Below are 19,627 nucleotides of genomic sequence, written 5' to 3'. Positions count from 1 at the left end.
GATAAGCGCTACGGAAAATGAATGAATGATACTCAGTGAATATGATACAACACCAGTGATATTACCAAAAACTGGACATCCCTCCAAAATTGATGAAATGACAAGATGAACATTGTTCATGGAGTCTGCCAGAAACAGTCAAAGAGCTGCAGAAATTTCTAGCAAGTACTAGCTATTTAGTACATGTGACAACAATCTCCCATCTTCATATGTCAGACCTGGGGTGGCAAGACACCAGAAGACACTCCTTGTCTGGCTTCATTTTGCATAAACACACTTGAAATCTCCCAAACGCATGTGGGAAAATGTCTAATGGTGCGATAGAACCAACGTTCAACTTTTTAGCCAAAATTTGAAAAAAAGGTATATTTGGCACAAGCATAACACCTCTCATCACCAAAACAGCACCACACCTACAGTGAAGCATGGTCGTGGCAGCATAATTTTTCACCTGGACCTAAGGCCTTAGTCAATGTGGAGGGAATTATGAACAGTTACAAATACCATTCAGCGTTAGCACAAACTCTTCAGGCTTTTATTAGAAAAGCAAAATAAATTCCAGCTAAAACCTACTGGAATATCTAAACTTTATTTGGGGTAAATCAGAGGAACTTTAAATGATGGCAGGTGCATGTTGACTCCCATTTAGATTAGGTTTGAATGTGATTGGTTAGTTCTGAACACAGCCACATCCCCAGTTACGTATATAAAGTTGTGCACACTTGTACAACCAAATTATATCAGCTGTTCATATTTACTCCCCGACTATTTTTTTTTTCCAACTGAGTTGTTGAGGTTGTAGGTCATATTAATGGTGGAAAAAGTTTCGAAATGTTTTGTCTTGGTCTAATTTTTTTTTACACCACAAAAACCTGGCATTTGAACAGGTGTGTCCATCCATCCATCCATTTTCTGAGCCGCTTCTCCACACTAGGGTCGCGGGCGTGCTGGAGCTTATCCCAGCTATCATCGGGCAGGAGGCGGGGTACACCCTGAACTGGTTGCCAGCCAATCGCAGGGCACATAGAAACAAACAACCATTCACACTCACAGTCATGCCTACGGGCAATTTAGAGTCTCCAATTAATGCATGTTTTTGGGATGTGGGAGGAAACCGGAGTGCCCGCAGAAAACCCACGCAGGTACGGGGAGAACATGCAAACTCCACACAGGCGGGACCGGGGATTGAACCCGAGTCCTCAGAACTGTGAGGCTGACGCCCTAACCAGTCGGCCACCGTGCCGCCTAAACAGGTGTGTGTAGACTTTAAATCCACTGTATGAGTTTATTAATAAAACTTGAATTACGCTTATGCATATTTTTAGTACACAGATCCTAGTCCTATTACTATAATAAAATATTTTTAACCACTACAAGGACCATAATGAGTACAAAGGTCAGAGGAAAATTATTCCTGAAAGAGACAAAAATTATTTATTCTTTCAGTATACAATATGCATTTATATAGGTTATTTACATTACAATATTCACATCAACATAAAAAAAAAAAATGTAATACTACAGTAAACCATTTCACAGTCTAGTGAATAATATGCTTATGTGCAAACATGTTTTAGGTTGACATCAACATTGACATATACTGTGAGCTGATCAAACCATCATTTGCTATGAAACTAAATAACACTACAGGTGCTCCCAGTGCAAAAGGGGAACATGTTTAGTACTCAACCACTGCTTGATATTTTATGCAACATAATATATTTAAACTTCTTGGTACCAAACTTTACAGCAGGTGGGAAGGATGACTGGAGTTGCGATCTGTCCATGTACCCTCAGGAACCATGTTGCCATTTGAGCGACTTGAAGATTCACTTGACAAAAGAGGAGTGTCCATTGTTGCAGATCTCAGTGAAGTATCTGGGGAGATAACCACCACGTAACGACCATCGTCATCCTCATCCTCCATGCTCCCGTGAATGTCCACAGTTACTACCGAGTTTTCTGCTTCCTGGCAGCTGCAGGAAGGAGAGTAGCTGAACACTGGATGTTCTGTGGCCTCTCCATCAGGGCTTTCATCCTGGAAGCTGGTGTTAATGTAGATGATATCCTCTTTGCTAAAAGACTCTGGAAACCTTTCAGTGATTTTTTCCAGCATTTCTCGCAGTTGGAAAAAAAGGGGTCTGTCCAGAGGATCGGCCCTCCAACAGCTATACATGATCTCATACCTAGTCACAATGACAGGTGATAGATAGAAAACAACAGAAACACATGTGGTTTCAAATCAAAATTTGTGAATTGAGCAGAAAACACTCACAGGTCATCCAAACAGTCTGTTGGCTGCTTCAGCCTGTGTCCTTCAAGGAGGTAGTCATAAATTTCATGATTCTGAATGCCGGGATATGGCGTCATTCCTCGTGTCGCGATCTCCCACATGGTTACACCGAATGCCCACTGCAAGATGAAACGGAATGTTCAAGTCAGATTTCATCTATATACGCACAATACCAATGTTTACAGAGAGTCCTTAAAACATTGAGACACTTGGTCATCACAATCTCAGGAAGAATAAGAAAATATGTAATTGGTCCCCACGTTACGTCTTAATTTCTCTCCCTTTTGGCTCACAGTCTCTTTTCTAGTTAACCCCACAGGTGTTGGATGGGGTTGTCAACTACTTCAACACCAAACTGATCCAAGCATGTCCTTATGGACCTTGTCTTCGTACACAGGAATGATGGAAAAGAAAAGGAACTTCCAAAAATTGTTCCCACAAAGTTTAAACTAGAATTGTCTAAAATGAAGAAATACAATTCAGTGGTGACCAAAGGGGTCTAGTCAAGCACCTTTTCTTTACAAATATTTGGTGTTGATTAAGAATTAGAACATAATTTCTTGTGATTTCGTGAACATTTTGTGGTGTGCACCAACCCAAAGTGTAATTTAAGTTCCCAAGTGACCATTAAATTATTTTAAAAGCTTTTTAAATGATAAACTTTTTATCATTTAAAAAAACATTTTACTTCCAAAGATGGTTGCATCAACTTCTAACAGGATGAAAAAGAGGGTTTCAAGCATAGAGTAGAGAGAGTGGGTTAATGACTTTGTAATGATAATCTGCAGTCTCTAAGAGTAGGAATTGGTTTGAACAGTTTATTAACTGGGGTGCTTACCACATCACTTTTGACAGTAAATACTCTGTCTGCCAGACTCTCAACTGCTATCCATTTGACAGGCATTTTTGCGATTCTGCCCTGCCTGTAGTAATCTCCACTGTAGATCTTCTTGGATAAGCCAAAGTCGGCGACACATACTGTCATGTCATCTCGCAGCCTGGGGGGGGGCGACACAAAAGTACAACATACTGTATGTAATGATAAATAAGTAAATACAGAGGTGGGTAGAGCCAAATATTGTACTCAAGTAAAAGTAAAATGGAGCCCCACAAATATTTACTAGAGTAAGACTAAGAAAATACTCTAACCTACTCAAGAGTAACTCGTGAGTAACTTCTGAGTTTAAAAAAGAAAGAAAGTGTATGAACATAAAATAGCATTTTAAAAAACAATAATATATGGGGCAGCACGTTGGGCGACTGTTTATCACATCTGCCTCCCAGTTCTGAGGACCCGGATTCAAATCCGGCCTTGCCTGTGTGGCGTTTGCATGTTCGCCTCGTGCCTGCGTGAGTTTTCTCCGGGTGCTCTGATTTCCTCCCACATCTCAAAAACATGCATGGTAGGTTCATTGAGAACTCTAAATTGCCCGTAGGTGTGAATGTGAGTGCAGCTGGTTGTTTGTCTATATGTGCCCTGCGATTGGCTGGCGACCAGTTCACGGTGTACCCCACCTCTCGCCTAAAGATAGCTGGGATAGGCTCCAGCTTGCCCGCAACCCTAGTGAAGATAAGCAGTACGGAAAATTAATGAATGAATAATATATGGGAATGCACACACACCTGCTGCTATTTCAATTTTAAACTACCCAAAAACCAAGAACATTATTTGCTTTATTCACTTAAATGACTTCATGAATATGGGGAGAGATATGTCTCAAAATTATTTGTTTTTCAAACATAGCCGCGATTCACACATTTTTCAAATCCACAAATGTATCCGCGATTCACACATGTTTTGCAAATCAAATGTGTGTGTGTGTGCTCGAGAGAGATCTGCAATTCACCGCAAGGTGTTTTAGAAGTGGGCTTAAATATCCAAGTTTGGGCAGTCACAGTTTAAGAGCTGCACGTTAAAGGTGTTGTTTTTCAGATTCTGTAAGGTAAACACTCGCGCGGCTGTTATTTTTTCCTCTTCTTCCCTAGAATGAGTCACTTTGATCGGGCCACGAAGGTTTTGTGTGCTGTCATGTGACAGCCTTGTCCCATCTGATTGGTAAATTGGTGTCAAATGACACTAGTGATCACATTGGATTGGCTGCAGCGGCGCCCTATGTGGAAGTATCAATTCTTCTTCACATAAATAAAAGTAAAAAGTATGGTTTATTCAAACTACTCTCAAGTACAATTTCTCCAAAATGTTACTTGAGTAAATGTAACTGAGTAAATGTCGCGCGTTGTTACCCACCTCGTGAGTAAATACAGTATTACACATTCTACAAGTGCCACAGCCAAAACAATAACTCACATGCAGTTGCGAGCAGCCAGGTCGCGATGCAAAAAGTTCCGACCGCTGAGATACTCCATACCAGAGGCAATGTCCACCATGAACTTCAAGAGAGTCTGTGTTGGTAAGAACTATGGAATAATAAGTAGGATGGTAGATTTAATATGGTGAGAAGGGCTCACATTATCCAGTATTGCAGTGTTAGTCAGATTCCTTACTACTGGATTCTCTTCGAGGCGTGAGCGCAGCAGGAATGTGTGTAGATCTCCATATTTCATAAAGGGCAGGATGACCATCGGCTTGGGAAAGTGTACGGCCCCCATTTCCAGGCACACGCCTATAGGGGGGGATGATTTCACACACAAGAACACAATAATCAAAATAGTAATGTTTCTTTTTACAATATAAAAAATATGTAATTTGTAAGTCCTCACCAAGCAACCTGATGACATTAGGATGGTAGAAATCTTTCATGCAGGCCGCCTCATTCAGGAACTCCTCTATTTCTCTCTGGGAAAAGCTATCCACTGTTTCAAAAACACTAAATAATTACCAATTAATTTAAATTGTTACAACATGGCTGTAGAAAAAAAAAGACTTGCATTTCATTGTCTTCACTGCAACTTTTTCTGAAGTCCCATCTGGTTGTTTTAAATGCCCCTCCACCACTGAGCCAAATTCACCTGGTAGGGAAAAAAAAATACTGTTAAATTAAAGTCTATAATACAAATTTTTGTTGTGGTGCTTTTTCTCTCTCTTTTTTCATTTACCTTCTCCAAGAACCTTTCCTATGGACAGCAGGTTCCTCATGACCATCACATCCTGCAGTTTGGCGTGGAGTTCATCGCTGACGCCAAGGTTTACAACTGCAGACGAAAGTTATGTATGTTTCGATGGTTGTTTGTGGCAAATTTAAATATCAAAAGTCAATGGAATCACTTAAATATGATTTAACATGCTAAAATGCACATAAAAAAGATTTATTTATCCATGTGTTGTACATATATATATATATATATATATATATATATATATATATATATATAAAATATAGCGGTGCACAAAGATTTATTTTCTAAAATGATACTGTATTTGTGAACATACGTGTTATTCCAACAGCAGACCGGTTGTAGGATCTCTGAGGTTTGTACTGCACGATTGGCTGTTGCTTTTGTCCACTTCCCAACAACGTCCTGCAGGGGGAAACAATAAAGGAAAAGACTGAGTAACAAATCATCATTCCCCACACTTATTTACGTCATTATGTTGTTGTAGCGCTTGAAACACAGCATGAGATTCAGTACAATAGACAGTCAACACAAGGAATCTCTGAGCTGTTTCCGGGGGTCCGCTGCTGTTTTCCTGAATGTGTGTGGTGACACAATCCTATCTGCATCCTGAGAGGCAAGACTGAGTCACTTACTTCTTGAATGCACAGCTACTTGGTGTGAGCCTTTGCAAACCAGCAGCTGCACAGTTACATTCGATTCAGGTGCAAAGAGTAGTGATTAAGAGGAAGCAAAGACAGTTTATGATCAGAAAGAGTCACGTTTCTACATTCAGTCTCCTGAAGCTCACGATTGTAAAATGATGACTCAGCGCACCTTATGAACTACTGAACAGCTTCACATGACAAGATGGGAAAGAAAAGCAGAGCCATTTAAAAAATAAGGTAATCAAATTTACGTTTTTGATTAGACTGACTGAGTGTCAAAATTTCATACACATACCCAAGCCAAGAGTCAGATGTTCTGTTGTGTATACAGATAGCCACCCAGAGGACAAGCATCAAAAGACAGACACCACACACCACACCCAGAACAACACTGACAGAATCTGGAATCTTGGTGCCAGGGCTTGAGGACGGTGATGGACCAGATTCTGGGACAGATAATTAAAAATAATAATAATAATATTAATTTCAAATTCCAGTTTAAATCCATACAATACATCAATCACTCAAGTCATATTTTAGGGAGGGAACTGTTAAAAGCACTGCATGAAAATACAGTGGAACCTCTGAAGCCAAACAGAATCCATTCAGGGACAATGGTCGGCCTCTCATTTGTTCATATTTAGAATCAGATTTTCAAAGGAAATAATGTCAATTTAATGTCACTGATGGTGTAGCGGTACACTTGCCTGACTTTGGTGCAGGCAGCGTGGGTTCAGTTCCCACGGTGTGACGGTGTGAATGTGAACGCAAATGGTTGTCTGTGTCTCTATGTGCCCTGCGACTGACTGGCGACCAGTTCGGGGTGTAGTCCGCCTTTCACCCGAAGTCAGCTGGGATAGGCTCCAGCGCCCCGCGACCCAGGATAAGCGGTGTTGAAAATGGATTGATGGATGGATAATGGCAATTTAATTAATCAGTTCCAGGGTCAAACTGTTGCCATCATATAACATTTAATAACTGCACAGGCAGCAAGTAGCATTTTAACATACATAACATAACATAACATAACATAACATAACATGTCATGCAAGTTTACAAAGAAGTTAATCGCTGTAATCCATCCAACCATTTTCTTCACTGCTTATCTACACTAGGGTCGCGGGCTTGCTGGAGCCTCAACGACGGGGTAAACCCTGAAGCGGTCGCCAGTCAGTCGCCGGGCACATAGAGACACGGACAACCATTCGCGCTCGCATTCACACCGTTGCTGCGGTCACCGTGCTGCCGCTGTATAATAAAACTAAACCTAAATATAAAAAGATTCACCATTTGACGACACGACCTACATGCAGCGTACAACAACCAAGTAGAGACCAAGAGAGTGAAGACTTCATACATCAATTTTTTTAAACATCATTAAGTATCATAAAAGAGTATAAACTGTCAATATGTGACAACAACTTACTGTCCTCTGGCACAAACAGCCAGACACGTGGGCTGACCATACCGCTCCCAGCACGTGTGCATGCAGCCACCTCCACACTGTATGTGGTGTTGAAATCGTGCACTGCTACAAAGGCTGTGTTGGTGTAACTGTGGATCTAAACAACATAATGAGATGGATAATGGTGCCTTAAATCACATCATTATAATTTCTTCTGCACTTATCTTTTAGAGGTTAATGTGAAGAGATAAGAAGCGGAAAAAAATAAGGTCACAGGTTTAATGGTTCAATAAGGCAAGTGGCAAATATAAAAGTGGAACATTTAATGTGACATCTCAAAGCCGTGCTGCTGTAATGCCTTACACCTTCCCCTTTTTTCTCTCTATACATGTTTTTTTAACAAGCAAAAACTACAACCATAAAATCTCCCTTGAGGAAGAGCCTCACTTTAAGGAAGAAACCTCCCCTGCCCAAAAAATTCCCCAAAACAGTGTGTGCTGGCTACAAGTTATAATACCCAGAAAAAAGGAAACGTTTTTGACCTGCTGCAATGGGGGTGATCATGTGACAGACAGTCTTATATTTCACAACAGTGCATTGTGGTAGCATCTCCGCTTCCTTTGTGCTCCCAATATGCTGACTGTCCGACAGGCCATGCAGAACCCATGATTCACACTATCTGTCATATGTGTGGCACCAAGCTGAGCATGTGCTTACGACACTAACAAAGTGTGGTATACATTTATGCACACTCATTTCCAGTCAGTGTTGATATTGAAAAACTTTTGTATGTACTGTTGTGACATCAGCAGCAACGCATAACACAAGGGAGATTGAAGTCTACAATATACATCCTGTTGTATTCATATTCAATTGAACCTGAGATGACTCACAGCTACATTGGAAATGAAGAAAAACACACTGGTTTCCTTAACTTCCACACAGATAGGAAAACCAGGAAATATACCATTGTCTTAGAAAGCACTACTGCAATGCAAACAAACATTTGCATTTACAGACAAACATTGTGGGAAAAAAATGACCATTTTTATAAACAGGTAATAACAGTTTCTCCCCTCTTTACTTAGCTTGTTGATGGCAGAGCTAAATTCGCTGACCTATTGGCTTCATATTAGTCATTATTTTGCCATTTTGTTAATATGAGAAAGTAACTTTTACAGCTATGTAAGATTGGGATATTTGGTGAAAATGCAAAATTTGGCTAATCATTTGGTGCTGGACACACCCATGAATGTAGAAACTGTTTTATGGATGGACGTTTCTTGCATACACAAATACATACATAATGTGTAAAATATGTGTAATTAGTAGGAATGAGATTTGACTACATGCAGTAGAATATGGGGAAAGATAATGGTCAATTAATGTACCTCAACTTACCATATGTCTTCAAAACTCAAACAGACTCAGTTGCTTACCTTATTCACTTGCGTCCCATGTCGGACTATAATGTCATAGCCTTGCAGGATACCGTTGATCTTATCATCCGGCGGAGGCTTCCACCTGATTACCAGCCATGTTTCATTCAGGTGCACAGTGACATTTCGAGGATAAACTGATGGCACTGGGAATATTGGATAAAAGAGGGATAGTACTATTACAGTATTGCACTGCATCAAAAACCGACAATGTGTAAAGGATATCACCACATGGGCTCAGGAACACTTCAGAAAATCAATGTCAGTGAATACAGTTCGGCGCTACATCCGTAAGTGCAACTGGAAACTCTACTATGCAAAGCAAAAGCCATTTATCAACAACACCCAGAAACGCCGCCGGTTTCTCTGGGCCCGAGCTCATCTAAGATGGACTGATGCAAAGTGGAAAAATGTTCTGTGGTCCGACGAGTCCACATTTCAAATTGTTTTTGCAAATTGTGGACGTCGTGTCCTCTGGGCCAAAGAGGAAAAGAACCATCCGGACTGTTATGGACGCAAAGTTCAAAAGCCAGCATCTGTGATGGTATGACGCTGTGTTAGTGCTAATGGCATGGGTAAATTACACATCTGTGAAGGCACCATTAATTCTGAAAGGTACATACAGGTTTTGGAGAAAACCGGACTGTTGAACAGCTAAAGCTGTACATCAAGCAAGAATGGGAAAGAATTCCACCTACAAAGCTTCAACAATTAGTGTCCTCAGTTCCCAAACGTTTATTGAATATCCATCCATCCATTTTCTGAGCCGCTTCTCCTCACTAGGGTCGCGGGCGTGCTGGAGCCTATCCCAGCTATCATCGGGCAGAAGGCGGGGTACACCCTGAACTGGTTGCCAGCCAATCGCAGGGCACATAGGAACAAACAACCATTCGCACTCACAGTCATGCCTACGGGCAATTTAGAGTCTCCAATGAATGCATGTTTTTGGGATGTGGGAGGAAACCGGAGTGCCCGGAGAAAACCCATGCAGGCACGGGGAGAACATGCAAACTCCACACAGGCGGGGCCGGGGATTGAACCCGGGTCCTCAGAACTGTGAGGCTGACGCTCTAATTTATTGAATATTGTTAAAAGAAAAGGTGATGTAACACAGTGGTAAACATGACCCTGTCCTAACATTTTTGGAACGTGTTGCAGCCATAAAAGTTATTGGTTATTTGCTAAAAACAATAAAGGTTATCAGTTTGAACATTAAATATCTTGTCTTTGTAGTGTATTCAATTAAATATAGGTTGAACATGATTTGCAAATCATTGTATTCTGTTTTTATTTATGTTTAACACAACATTCCAACTTCATTGGAATTGGGTTGTAACATGACAGCATAATACTGTACCTTTTATGGGGAAAAAGCCAATTATATAAAGAATGTCCTGTTTAAACTTTGATAACAGTTTGGTATGTGGTCCTTTCCGGGCTAAATATTCCCCACTGTGGCCCTTGCAGGGAAACTCGGCCCTGTTGGAACCCTTTCAGTGAGACCGCTCCTATTTCCTCATAGGAAAACTAGAGGAACTTGCCAAAGGGAAACCAGGTAGTATGTTCCAGTCCCCACATGCAGTGGGGACAGTGATTACATTTAACATACTTTAGGAGAAATTATATTAGCATAAGTACTCATTATTGGCTGCTGTCAACATAATCGAGTCAACGTAAATGGCTGAGTCGAAGAATGTGTGGTCCAAATTGAAAACTTGCTTCATATGAATAGTATTGTCAGGTATCTTTTGCTGTGGATCGAAGCAATACAAATAAAATTATACAATATCGAACACTATGGATGCCATGTTCCTTAAAACAATGGCCGACGACGCAGATAACATTCATCCTGAACTGAAATTATATTTCCTTGTAAATAGATGGATGGTTCCTTAAATAGTCACACACCTCCCTCTGTTGTGTTGCTATGGATCCAAGGGGAGACCGGCGAAGCCCCCACCTCATTGCTACAGGAAACGCTCATGTTGTAAGATGTCATGGCTTGCAGCCCAGGGACTTCACACTGGAACGGCGGCACCGTTACGTTGATGAACCTGGTTATTGTCACCTCCCCTATCCTGCGGCTCACCTCTTTCAACTTGAATGGCACAGAGAACATGCAATGATCTGTCTGAAGGTAATTAAAACATCTACGAGCAGATGTGACACTCACCCTAATGTGGCACTTGACCAACGGCGAGAAGCCGTCATGTCCGGGCACCCAGCTCACCATCAACTTACTGGACTCTCTCGCAATTACAGTCATGTTCGACACGGTACTGGGAAGCACTACAAAACACAAATCTATTTTCAACATTGGCAAAAGCACAATACAGCTCAAGATTAAAACACACACGCACAATACAGGTCAAAATTAACACACACACACACCTTCCAATTAGTAACTAAAAGTGTTTTAATGTGGAGAAATGTCACCAAAACGAGACTGTGACAGTGGTTGTACACGCATCATACATAACATCATTATAGTAAGCTGACGTCTCATTTTTCTCTGATTAGCGGACGCCTTGCGAGATATGTTGGTAAGATTATATAATGAGAGTTTGATATTTAAGTTTTTGTGTAACTCCTGAGGCATATTTTTTTTTCAGAACAGTTCCAGAAAATGTCGGTTTAACTTGCAATTTTATGACTTAAGAGGCATTTCAGGAGGTTCCACTGTGTATAACATAGCATACAGTACAGTAAAATCACTGAACCACTGAATGCCATGTGGACATCACGTGATTGGGCAATTAATATCATTAGCATTCACACACCATATGTTTACCTTTAATGTTGATGTTTCCCTCTCTGGATGTACTGACCCCCTTCGAATTGTAAGCTTCGCAGCTGAACTGAGTATACTTGTTGACACCTGCAGCAGACACATTAGAAAGGATGGGTTATGGTCAGTGTCAAAGTCAGTATGCACTGATTATTTGGGGGAAATATAAATGCCAAATAAAGACAACTATTCTCTCTGTTTCAGAGGACAAAAGGTGTGAAATAATACATTAGAGGAGAGTTCCTTCTTCATTATACTCCAAGGTTAAAAAAAAACTTTTCTGCCGTGTTATGCTGTCTTATTATCTCAAGCTTTGCTCCGTTAGCAAAGGACTGGAACACGTGTCCCTTTTGTGCTCCGTTTCGGAAGCCAAGCTAGCCACAACACAGCCGGAGAGAAATTGACCTTCTCTGGAGCACCAGTGTAAACAGTGCCACACATTTTACCCAAACACTAACTGCACCACATTTCTGCTTTTGACTTTAAATGACAATGATTCTCCAAGTCTGATGTGCAATTAACTGAGGAGTTGCACAATTCAGCAAAGCTTTGGGGAGTAAAGTGCAAATACCTTAGGGAATTTCTAGTCCAGTTGTAAAAATGCCATGACTGCATGCCTCACTTTTAAAGTGCACAGCCAACAGATGTTGGGAGCAAAGTGGGAAGTGAGCAGGTTCGACTCGAGTCGCTACGTGAACAAGTCATTCTTGTTAAATGTGAAAAAAACAAAAAGGGAAACTTCATTCATGACTGATTTTCAGGGACTGATTTTTCTAGCAACCTATAATTATGAGGTTTTTGGAAGCTGCCTGAAACATTACGTTTCCATTTATAAAGTAAAGTACTGACAAATAGAGAGAGACGTTATTTTCCTACAGTGTACCACCCCGTTTCAGTGAACCCAACTTCATCTTGCTTCATGCGAGGTAAACTGCAAGATCAATTTACGATGCATTATGTTGCCATTACGTAGACTCTCTTGTTGATTAAAATTGCAAACTTGGCCATACATTTTAAGTCATTCAATAGGACAAATACAATGTCTCATTAGAAAATTCGTGTCCATGACTACAGTATAGCTCAGTTCAGTGAGCATCAAAGGTTTGACTGAGCATCTGTTTTGGTTTAGTTTTTTTATTTCTTTTTGTGGCTTTTTTGCAGCCCTTACTCCAAAAGAAGGACTAAATACGTATAGGGTTTTAAGAGAATAAGATGATAAGAAGTGATGATAAGAGAAGAATATACTGTACTATGGTATATTGAACATTACATACACTGATACATATTCAAAGATGTAAATAACTCCAGTGTCAGTGACACCGACCTTGGTGGTACAAATCTCTTTGTATCAGCACAGTGGAGATGCTAAGGCAGCGGAGATAAAGCAGAATAGAAACGACTAATGGACCAATGCAGTCAGAGTACACAAAAGCTTGTGATAGCCACTCACGAGTAACCCGCTGAGTGGCCAGCTGCAATATGTGTCATCACTTGTTATCAAAGGCAAAATGTTTTAGCATTATTTTATTTTTTTTACAATTACTGTATGTAACCATTGATGTTAAGAAATGCTGTAAGATGTGTGTGGTGAAGCTGTGACTTTTATCACTCCCTCCTATTTTGTCAATAATCTTTGTGTATAAATCTTGCAATTGACTTTCTTTGCTTACATTTTTATGGCCATTTAGAAAGTGAAATGTTAACACATTATTTGAATCATTTCCGATGAGAAAAATACATTATAGCTTTAAATTCAAAACAAATAGGTCAGCCATCATCCCAAAACTGATTGTGTATGTTCTTTATGGCAGATTAATGACATTTGACATAAATATTTATAGAAGCCTTCAGAGGAAATAGTAGCACTTGTTGCATAAGACAAGTGCAATGTGTGCAATGAAAGTATTGAGCTGTGGTAGCCTGTAGCCCCTAGCCCCTCCCTGCCCGACGAGTAGGCTGTCCTGTGAATGAAGTCTTTGTCTCCGGAGCCAAGCCCCGGACAGAATGCCTGTATAACCCCCACTTCAGCCCCATCCTGCCTCGGCCCTCGCACACACTGGACCAAAGCACAAATCTGAACCTTTAACCCATTCCACTACTGGCTATGTCACCACACAGTGAGAGCGTTTAGTCTGAAGGACACACTGAGCCTTGAGGCTATCCTTCTCATAGCAAATGTTTTTTCAGAAAAGAGGCACCATTTAATACAATATGAAACTCATGTTCCCAAATAGCTGCTTTTTAAACTAAAAATATTAAAATCCATTTGGGTTTTGCCATTTCAGTATGTCCACCTCAGAATTGTTGAAAGCCTTTAGTTTTCCATTTTCTCAAGCCAAATAGCCTTAAAAAAATAAAGGAAATAAGGGCCAAAATAAGAGCCCTCTAACAGATAATTTGTTGGGTCTAGAAAATAACTAACCTTGCAAAAATGGCTGCTGTTAAATGCTCAGGGACACTAATGATAGCCTCAATAACACCAACAGGGGTGGTAAGAATCTCTTTGTATAAGCACAGCAGAGATGCTGAGATAGCAGAATAGAAACCACCAACAGGCCAATGCAACCTAAGTAAACGCAAGCTTACTTTGTCTCCACAAGAAGTACATTTCTGCTGATGATTGCTTCATTCATTAGACCACGAAATTATACTGGTTTAATAATACTGTTGAGTTTCTACAGTGAGCTACTTTTGCAATGTTGCATTGGTCCAAGACTCATAGCAAAGCAAAGCAAATGTATTTATATAGCGCATTTCAAACACAAGGTCACTCAATGTGCTTTACCTGATTAACAGCATTTAAAAACAAAGAAAAAAACAGCTGATAAACATTTAAAACAAAGAGAAAAAAATAAAATAAAAGTACAAATAAAAAAGCATACAGTGCAAGAAATATTTAAAAGTGGAAGTGCTCCAAAAAGCATGAGGAAAAAAAAGAATGGTTTCTAACCTGGAGTTAAAAACATTCACACTTGGGGCTGACGTCACATCTGTTGGCAACTTATTCCATTTGTGTGCAGCATAATGGCTAAATGCTGCTTCACGATGTTTGCTTTGGACTCCGTGCTCCACCATTTGACCTGAGTCTGTCAATCTCTGGGTTTATATAGCATTAGCATTTCTTTCATGTATTCAGGACTTAAACCATTTTGTGATTTATAGACCAGTAGAGGAACTTTAAAATTTATTCTAAAGCTGACTGGCAGCCAGTGTAAAGACTTTAGAATTGGAGTAATATGCTCTGACCTCTTTGTTCTGGTCAGAACCCGAGCTTCAGCATTCTGAATGAGCTGCAGCTGTTTCATGCTCTTTTTGGAGAGTCCAGTCAGAAGACCATTAAAATAGCAGAGTCTACTTGAGATAAAAGCATGGATGAGCTTCTCCTGGTCTGCTTGGCACATGCAAGCCTTCACTCTGGATATGTTCTTGAGATGATAGAAGGCACTTTTAGTAATTGATTTGATATGACTGTTGAAAGTCAGGTCAGAATCTATCAGTACACCAAGGTTTTGGACTTGGACTTTGGTTTTTAAAGAGAGTGACTCCAGGTATATACTAACAGCAATCCTCTTCTTTATTGCCAAAGACAATTATCTGAGTTGAGTTGTGGTTTGTAAGGTTTGTAAAAGTAAGGTTGTGAATTTCAAAATAAGAGCAAGTAAATAAAAAACGTATTACATGTTCAAATAAAGTGCTTAACTTCATAATAATTATTTGAAAAAAATACTTTATGTTTTGATCATATGGGTAGAAGCAAAATCATGCATTGTAAAAATGCATTATACAAAGGTAGAAGGGTTTTCCAGATTTTTTTAGGTCAACTTTGGGGGCGCGCATTATACACGAGAAATTACGGTATTTGCTGCAAATCAGCTAGCACAGACTTCACAATAGCTTTGAGAAAAAAAAAAACAGACAGTATTGAGTCAAGACAGCTCGTTGATGGTTTCAGCTGCTGAACCATTTTCTCTACAGTTTTTTGGTCAACTGTATCAAATTCTGACATGGTAATAGAGTTTTTCCTGGATATCATACAATACAGTATCATACAGTAATATTTACTCAAAAGGCATTATATTGTGTCTCCAATTTCTTCTAAACACAGACTAATTAACAGACAGCCTCTTTGGATTGTGTATTTGCTGTTAAACCTCACAATATATATCTGAAGCCAAAGTGCCTGAGCCTCAAGGACACAGTATATATTCTGAACAATACAGTGATACAAATAAATAGCAGAGATAAATAAGAATCAACACAAACTTTAGTGAAGAGCCACACAACCAATTAAATTAAAGTGCAATACTCAATAATATCCATCCATCCATTTTCTGAGCCGCTTCTCCTCACTCGGGTCGCGGGCGCGTTGGAGCCTATCCCAGCTATCATCGGGTAGGAAGCGGGGTACACCCTGATCTGGTTGCCAGCCAATCGCAGGGCACATATAAACAAACAACTATTCGCACTCACATTAACACCTATGGACAATTTAGAGTCGTCAATCAACCTACCATGCACGTCTTTGGGATGTGGGAGGAAACCGGAGTGCCTGGAGAAAACCCACGCAGCCACGGGGAGAACATGCAAACTACACACAGGCGTGGCCGGGGATTGAACACCAGACCTCAGAACTGTGAGGCAGACGCTTTAACCAGTCGTCCAACGTACCGCCTCATTAATAATATAATATAAGTAAAACACTTGCACCTGGAGAAACTACTTCATCACTAATATTTCTTTAAAATAATATAGTATAAAGTTTAAGTTTTCTATGTGCAGAAATAATGACACCAAAATATTTGATTTGATGTTTAAAAACTGTTTTGCTTTGCATTGTATTGTTTTTTTTTGCCATTATTACCTTCAAATGGCAACAAAATAAAGATTTTGGCTCACCTTCCACATTGTAATTGCTGGGGGATTTATAGTAGGCACCATCAGGTATTCCATCACGCAACCAGCGAATGTTAACGGGGTCTGGAGGTCCTACCGCCTCACATGATAGAGTAAAAGGAGTGTCCTTTGTTATGTTTCTATCCTCAGGTTGCTGGATAAATGTCGGAAGACCTACAAAGATGAAAAAATTCATGATTGTGATAAATGAGGATCTCTAAACAAGTCCCAATGCCTTTGGAATTACCTTCTACTCTGATGCTGATAGGCTGAGACTCCACCATCATGTTGCCGATGCTGAGCCTGCAGCGGTACTCGCCAGCATCAGCCCTCTGCACCTGGGTAATGCTGTAACAGATTTTAAGACATTACTTTCATAAAACTGTTTCATGAAAAAACTGTGATGCCAAAGAAACAACAGCGGATCCTGGAAATTTAAGCAGTTAAATTCAACCTAAAATTTTAAGTAAAATGTAGTCCAAAAGCCATACAAATATCCAGAAAGAAATCCAGATCCCAAACAAGGTCTTCATTCACTCCCTCACTTCCTAGTCTGGATTTACAGTGTTCTTGCCTTTTTTATGTGTATACCCTTTCACAATAGTATCAATGACGATAAGTCAAAGAGGAAAACAACAATGACAACAATAGAACACTTATTCCTAAAGTCAAGCCAGCCTTCTTTTTGAAAAACAAGCCAGCTCCCACTTTGATTTACAGTATGGTTAAAATCACAGCAAAAGCAATATAAAAGCAAAAGCAAGTATACTTGAATCGTCATTTTAAAGAAAGTTATTTTCATGACTTCAGTTTGTACTTTCATAACATTTCACTATCCTTATATGCTACTTAAAACGATATATATAGTGTAGAGTTTTGTTTTTAAGGCAAAACATTTCTTTTTTAACCATTTTTGCAAACTATTCTAAACAAATTTAAGTTGAGCAGCTTCCTGAAATGGACTTTGTTTGAGTTCAGGGGGTCCGTTCTATCACGACACCAAACAAAAAGCAAATATGGCCCAAATAGCCAGTGAGTAGAATAACGATGTTATCAGAATAATCTGATGGGATGTCAGTCAATAATACAATGAAGTGATTCCTCAGTCTTCTTTGCTGTTCTGTCAATGATCTAAACTTTGAGCATGCAGAGAAAAATCCAATATTTCTGAAGAAAAGTGTTTGTAATAAAATATACACCTCCCATCCCAAACTAGCTGTCTTATTTGTTTTGGTCTTTCCTTTCATTTAAGAGAGTGCATCATTAAAGCAGAAGAAGGCCAAAAGGAAATCCTGGGCCACATACCTGACAGTGGAGAGGAGCGTCGTTGCTCTGTCCGTGATGGTCTGCAGTTCATTAATCAGCACCTGCATGTTAGTAGCCAGGTCGTGGCCGTTCTTCATCCACAATATGGTAGGCTCCAGTTGGGTATCAGGAATATCAATGGAGCAGCTGAACTTGGCCTCATGTCCTTCTGACAACTGGATGGACTCTGTGGTCTTGAAATGGAGCTGTCTGAGCTCATCCGGACTGAGGTACACCTTTGAAGCATGGCTTTGCACAACCAGGGGCTCAGAGGTCCTGACAGGCCATTGGAGAGGCTTGCTGGCTTCCTGGGCTATTTACACAGTCACATTAGGTTTTAGATTTTAATTAAACTGGCTATGACTGTATTGTTTCATATATATTCTAAAAACAATCATTCTCTCACTACTCTGGCATTTAGTAAATAGCAATAATTTTGGTCATCCTAATTGACCTAACACAGGAAAAGTTAATCTGATTTCATGTCAGAGAGTCTAGAAAAAAAGCCGCCTTTTTATACAGCAGCCGTGTGTGTATGTATGTATGTGTGTGTGTATATATATATATATATGTATGTGTGTGTGTGTGTGTGTGTGTATATATATGTGTATATATATATGTGTGTGTGTGTATATATATATATATATATATATAGAGAGAGAGAGAGAGAGAGAGAGAGAGAGAGAGAGAGAGAGAGAGAGAGAGAGAAAATATAGACATACAAGGGTTAGAAAAATCAATGAAATAAAAACACAAAATAGGGTTGAAATAAAATGGGGTTGAAATAAAATAGAAAACCATATTTGGATATCAAAAGGCTGTTGAGTTATACTATTTGTTTGATTCAAACACTGGAAAGTAAGGGATACTCTTGATACAGAGTCCAAGATCCAAAAGTATAGTTTGAACAAACAAATGTACCGACACCAATTTCCATCAGTTTACCTGGAGCAGTAATTCCATAAATATATATATTTTTTATGAATCACGTAAAAAAACCAAAAACTAAATACTTAGAAACAAATTAGCCGGTAAGTGTGCAATCTTGCTTTTAAGCGACTGGAACAAGAGAAGTTTAAAATGATCATCAGTACACTACACTAACACATAAAGCTATAATAATATTTGTTATAATTAAGTTCAACAAAAAAACCCGCAATATTTCACTTTAAGTATTTAATCAATATGTTTACGTTCATCCTCACGAGTCAGTCAAAATGAAAACTAATTTTCCAATTATGTTTCACTTTCACACATAAAAAAAAAATTAAAAACGCAGATTTTACGACAATAGGGAGATGTAGCACAGAAAAACAAACAAACATTAAAGTAGGTTTTGCTCGTCAGGTCCTTAAAGTGCTCCACGGATTGGCACTTGCAAAGGCTTTTAAATGTGTCCCTGATGCATTCCTGTCACGTCCAAACACTCTTGGATCGAGTAAAACCTGCTTGTGTGGAGGCGTGAAAAAATTAAAAGAACCCAAGTAAACAAACACATTACCGCTGATGGAATTCCACACAGTCAGTGCCATGGTTGCAGTGGAGAGTATAAATCCAAACCAGCCAGATGGAGTCAACTTCTTTGCCATTTTTCCTCTATAAATTCTGGGTCCAAGCGGGCGAAAAACTACAAATTTGATAATTATACCAAAGTAGACTCGACTGTACGACGACTGACCTACATCACACGAGTAGAGCTTTGACGCAGTTACTTGCGGAGACCTGTTGATACAAAATCACGTTTGCCTCTGGGAAGAAAAAGTTTACCCTAGGCGACGTCAT

The 19,627-nt window shown here is 39.6% G+C and overlaps 1 protein-coding gene across 2 annotated transcripts; it reads right to left on the bottom strand.

Annotated features, from left to right (window-relative positions):
* Nucleotides 1-1,408: 1,408 nt before the first annotated feature.
* Nucleotides 1,409-19,614, bottom strand: mertka (c-mer proto-oncogene tyrosine kinase a). 2 transcript variants are annotated; one of them, XM_061790187.1, is made up of 20 exons: nucleotides 19,347-19,614; nucleotides 17,846-18,158; nucleotides 16,788-16,888; nucleotides 16,544-16,714; nucleotides 11,651-11,737; nucleotides 11,033-11,148; nucleotides 10,768-10,957; nucleotides 8,860-9,005; nucleotides 7,442-7,577; nucleotides 6,311-6,461; nucleotides 5,685-5,773; nucleotides 5,351-5,446; nucleotides 5,183-5,263; nucleotides 5,015-5,107; nucleotides 4,799-4,917; nucleotides 4,602-4,711; nucleotides 3,132-3,291; nucleotides 2,276-2,412; nucleotides 1,955-2,186; nucleotides 1,409-1,878 (listed from the first exon to the last, which is right to left on the bottom strand). In XM_061790187.1, the coding sequence occupies exons 1-20, from the start codon at nucleotides 19,432-19,434 to the stop codon at nucleotides 1,867-1,869; spliced, it is 2,628 nt and encodes an 875-aa protein (XP_061646171.1). In that variant the 5' UTR covers nucleotides 19,435-19,614; the 3' UTR covers nucleotides 1,409-1,866. The 2 variants fall into 2 exon arrangements, with proteins under 2 accessions (XP_061646171.1, XP_061646170.1); XM_061790186.1 differs by having other exon boundaries at nucleotides 1,409-2,186; nucleotides 19,347-19,613.
* Nucleotides 19,615-19,627: the final 13 nt, after the last annotated feature.

This window comes from Phyllopteryx taeniolatus, chromosome 11, assembly GCF_024500385.1.
Source record: "Phyllopteryx taeniolatus isolate TA_2022b chromosome 11, UOR_Ptae_1.2, whole genome shotgun sequence".
Lineage (NCBI taxonomy): Eukaryota > Metazoa > Chordata > Actinopteri > Syngnathiformes > Syngnathidae > Phyllopteryx > Phyllopteryx taeniolatus.
The sequence above is the reverse complement of the archived record's forward strand: the minus strand, read 5'-3'. Positions and strand labels throughout refer to the sequence as shown.

What these genes read in the sequence shown, in the direction of transcription:
- mertka (XM_061790186.1), bottom strand. Translation starts at nt 19,434, where the DNA reads ATGGCAAAGAAGTTGACTCCATCTGGCTGGTTTGGATTTATACTCTCC. An exon ending in ATGGGACGCAAGTGAATAAG is followed by an intron (nt 7,578 to 8,859) that starts GTAAGCAACTGA and finishes TATGTTGTTTAG; the next exon opens with ATCCACAGTTACACCAACAC. An exon ending in ACATCTGACTCTTGGCTTGG is followed by an intron (nt 5,774 to 6,310) that starts GTATGTGTATGA and finishes TTCCCCCTGCAG; the next exon opens with GACGTTGTTGGGAAGTGGAC.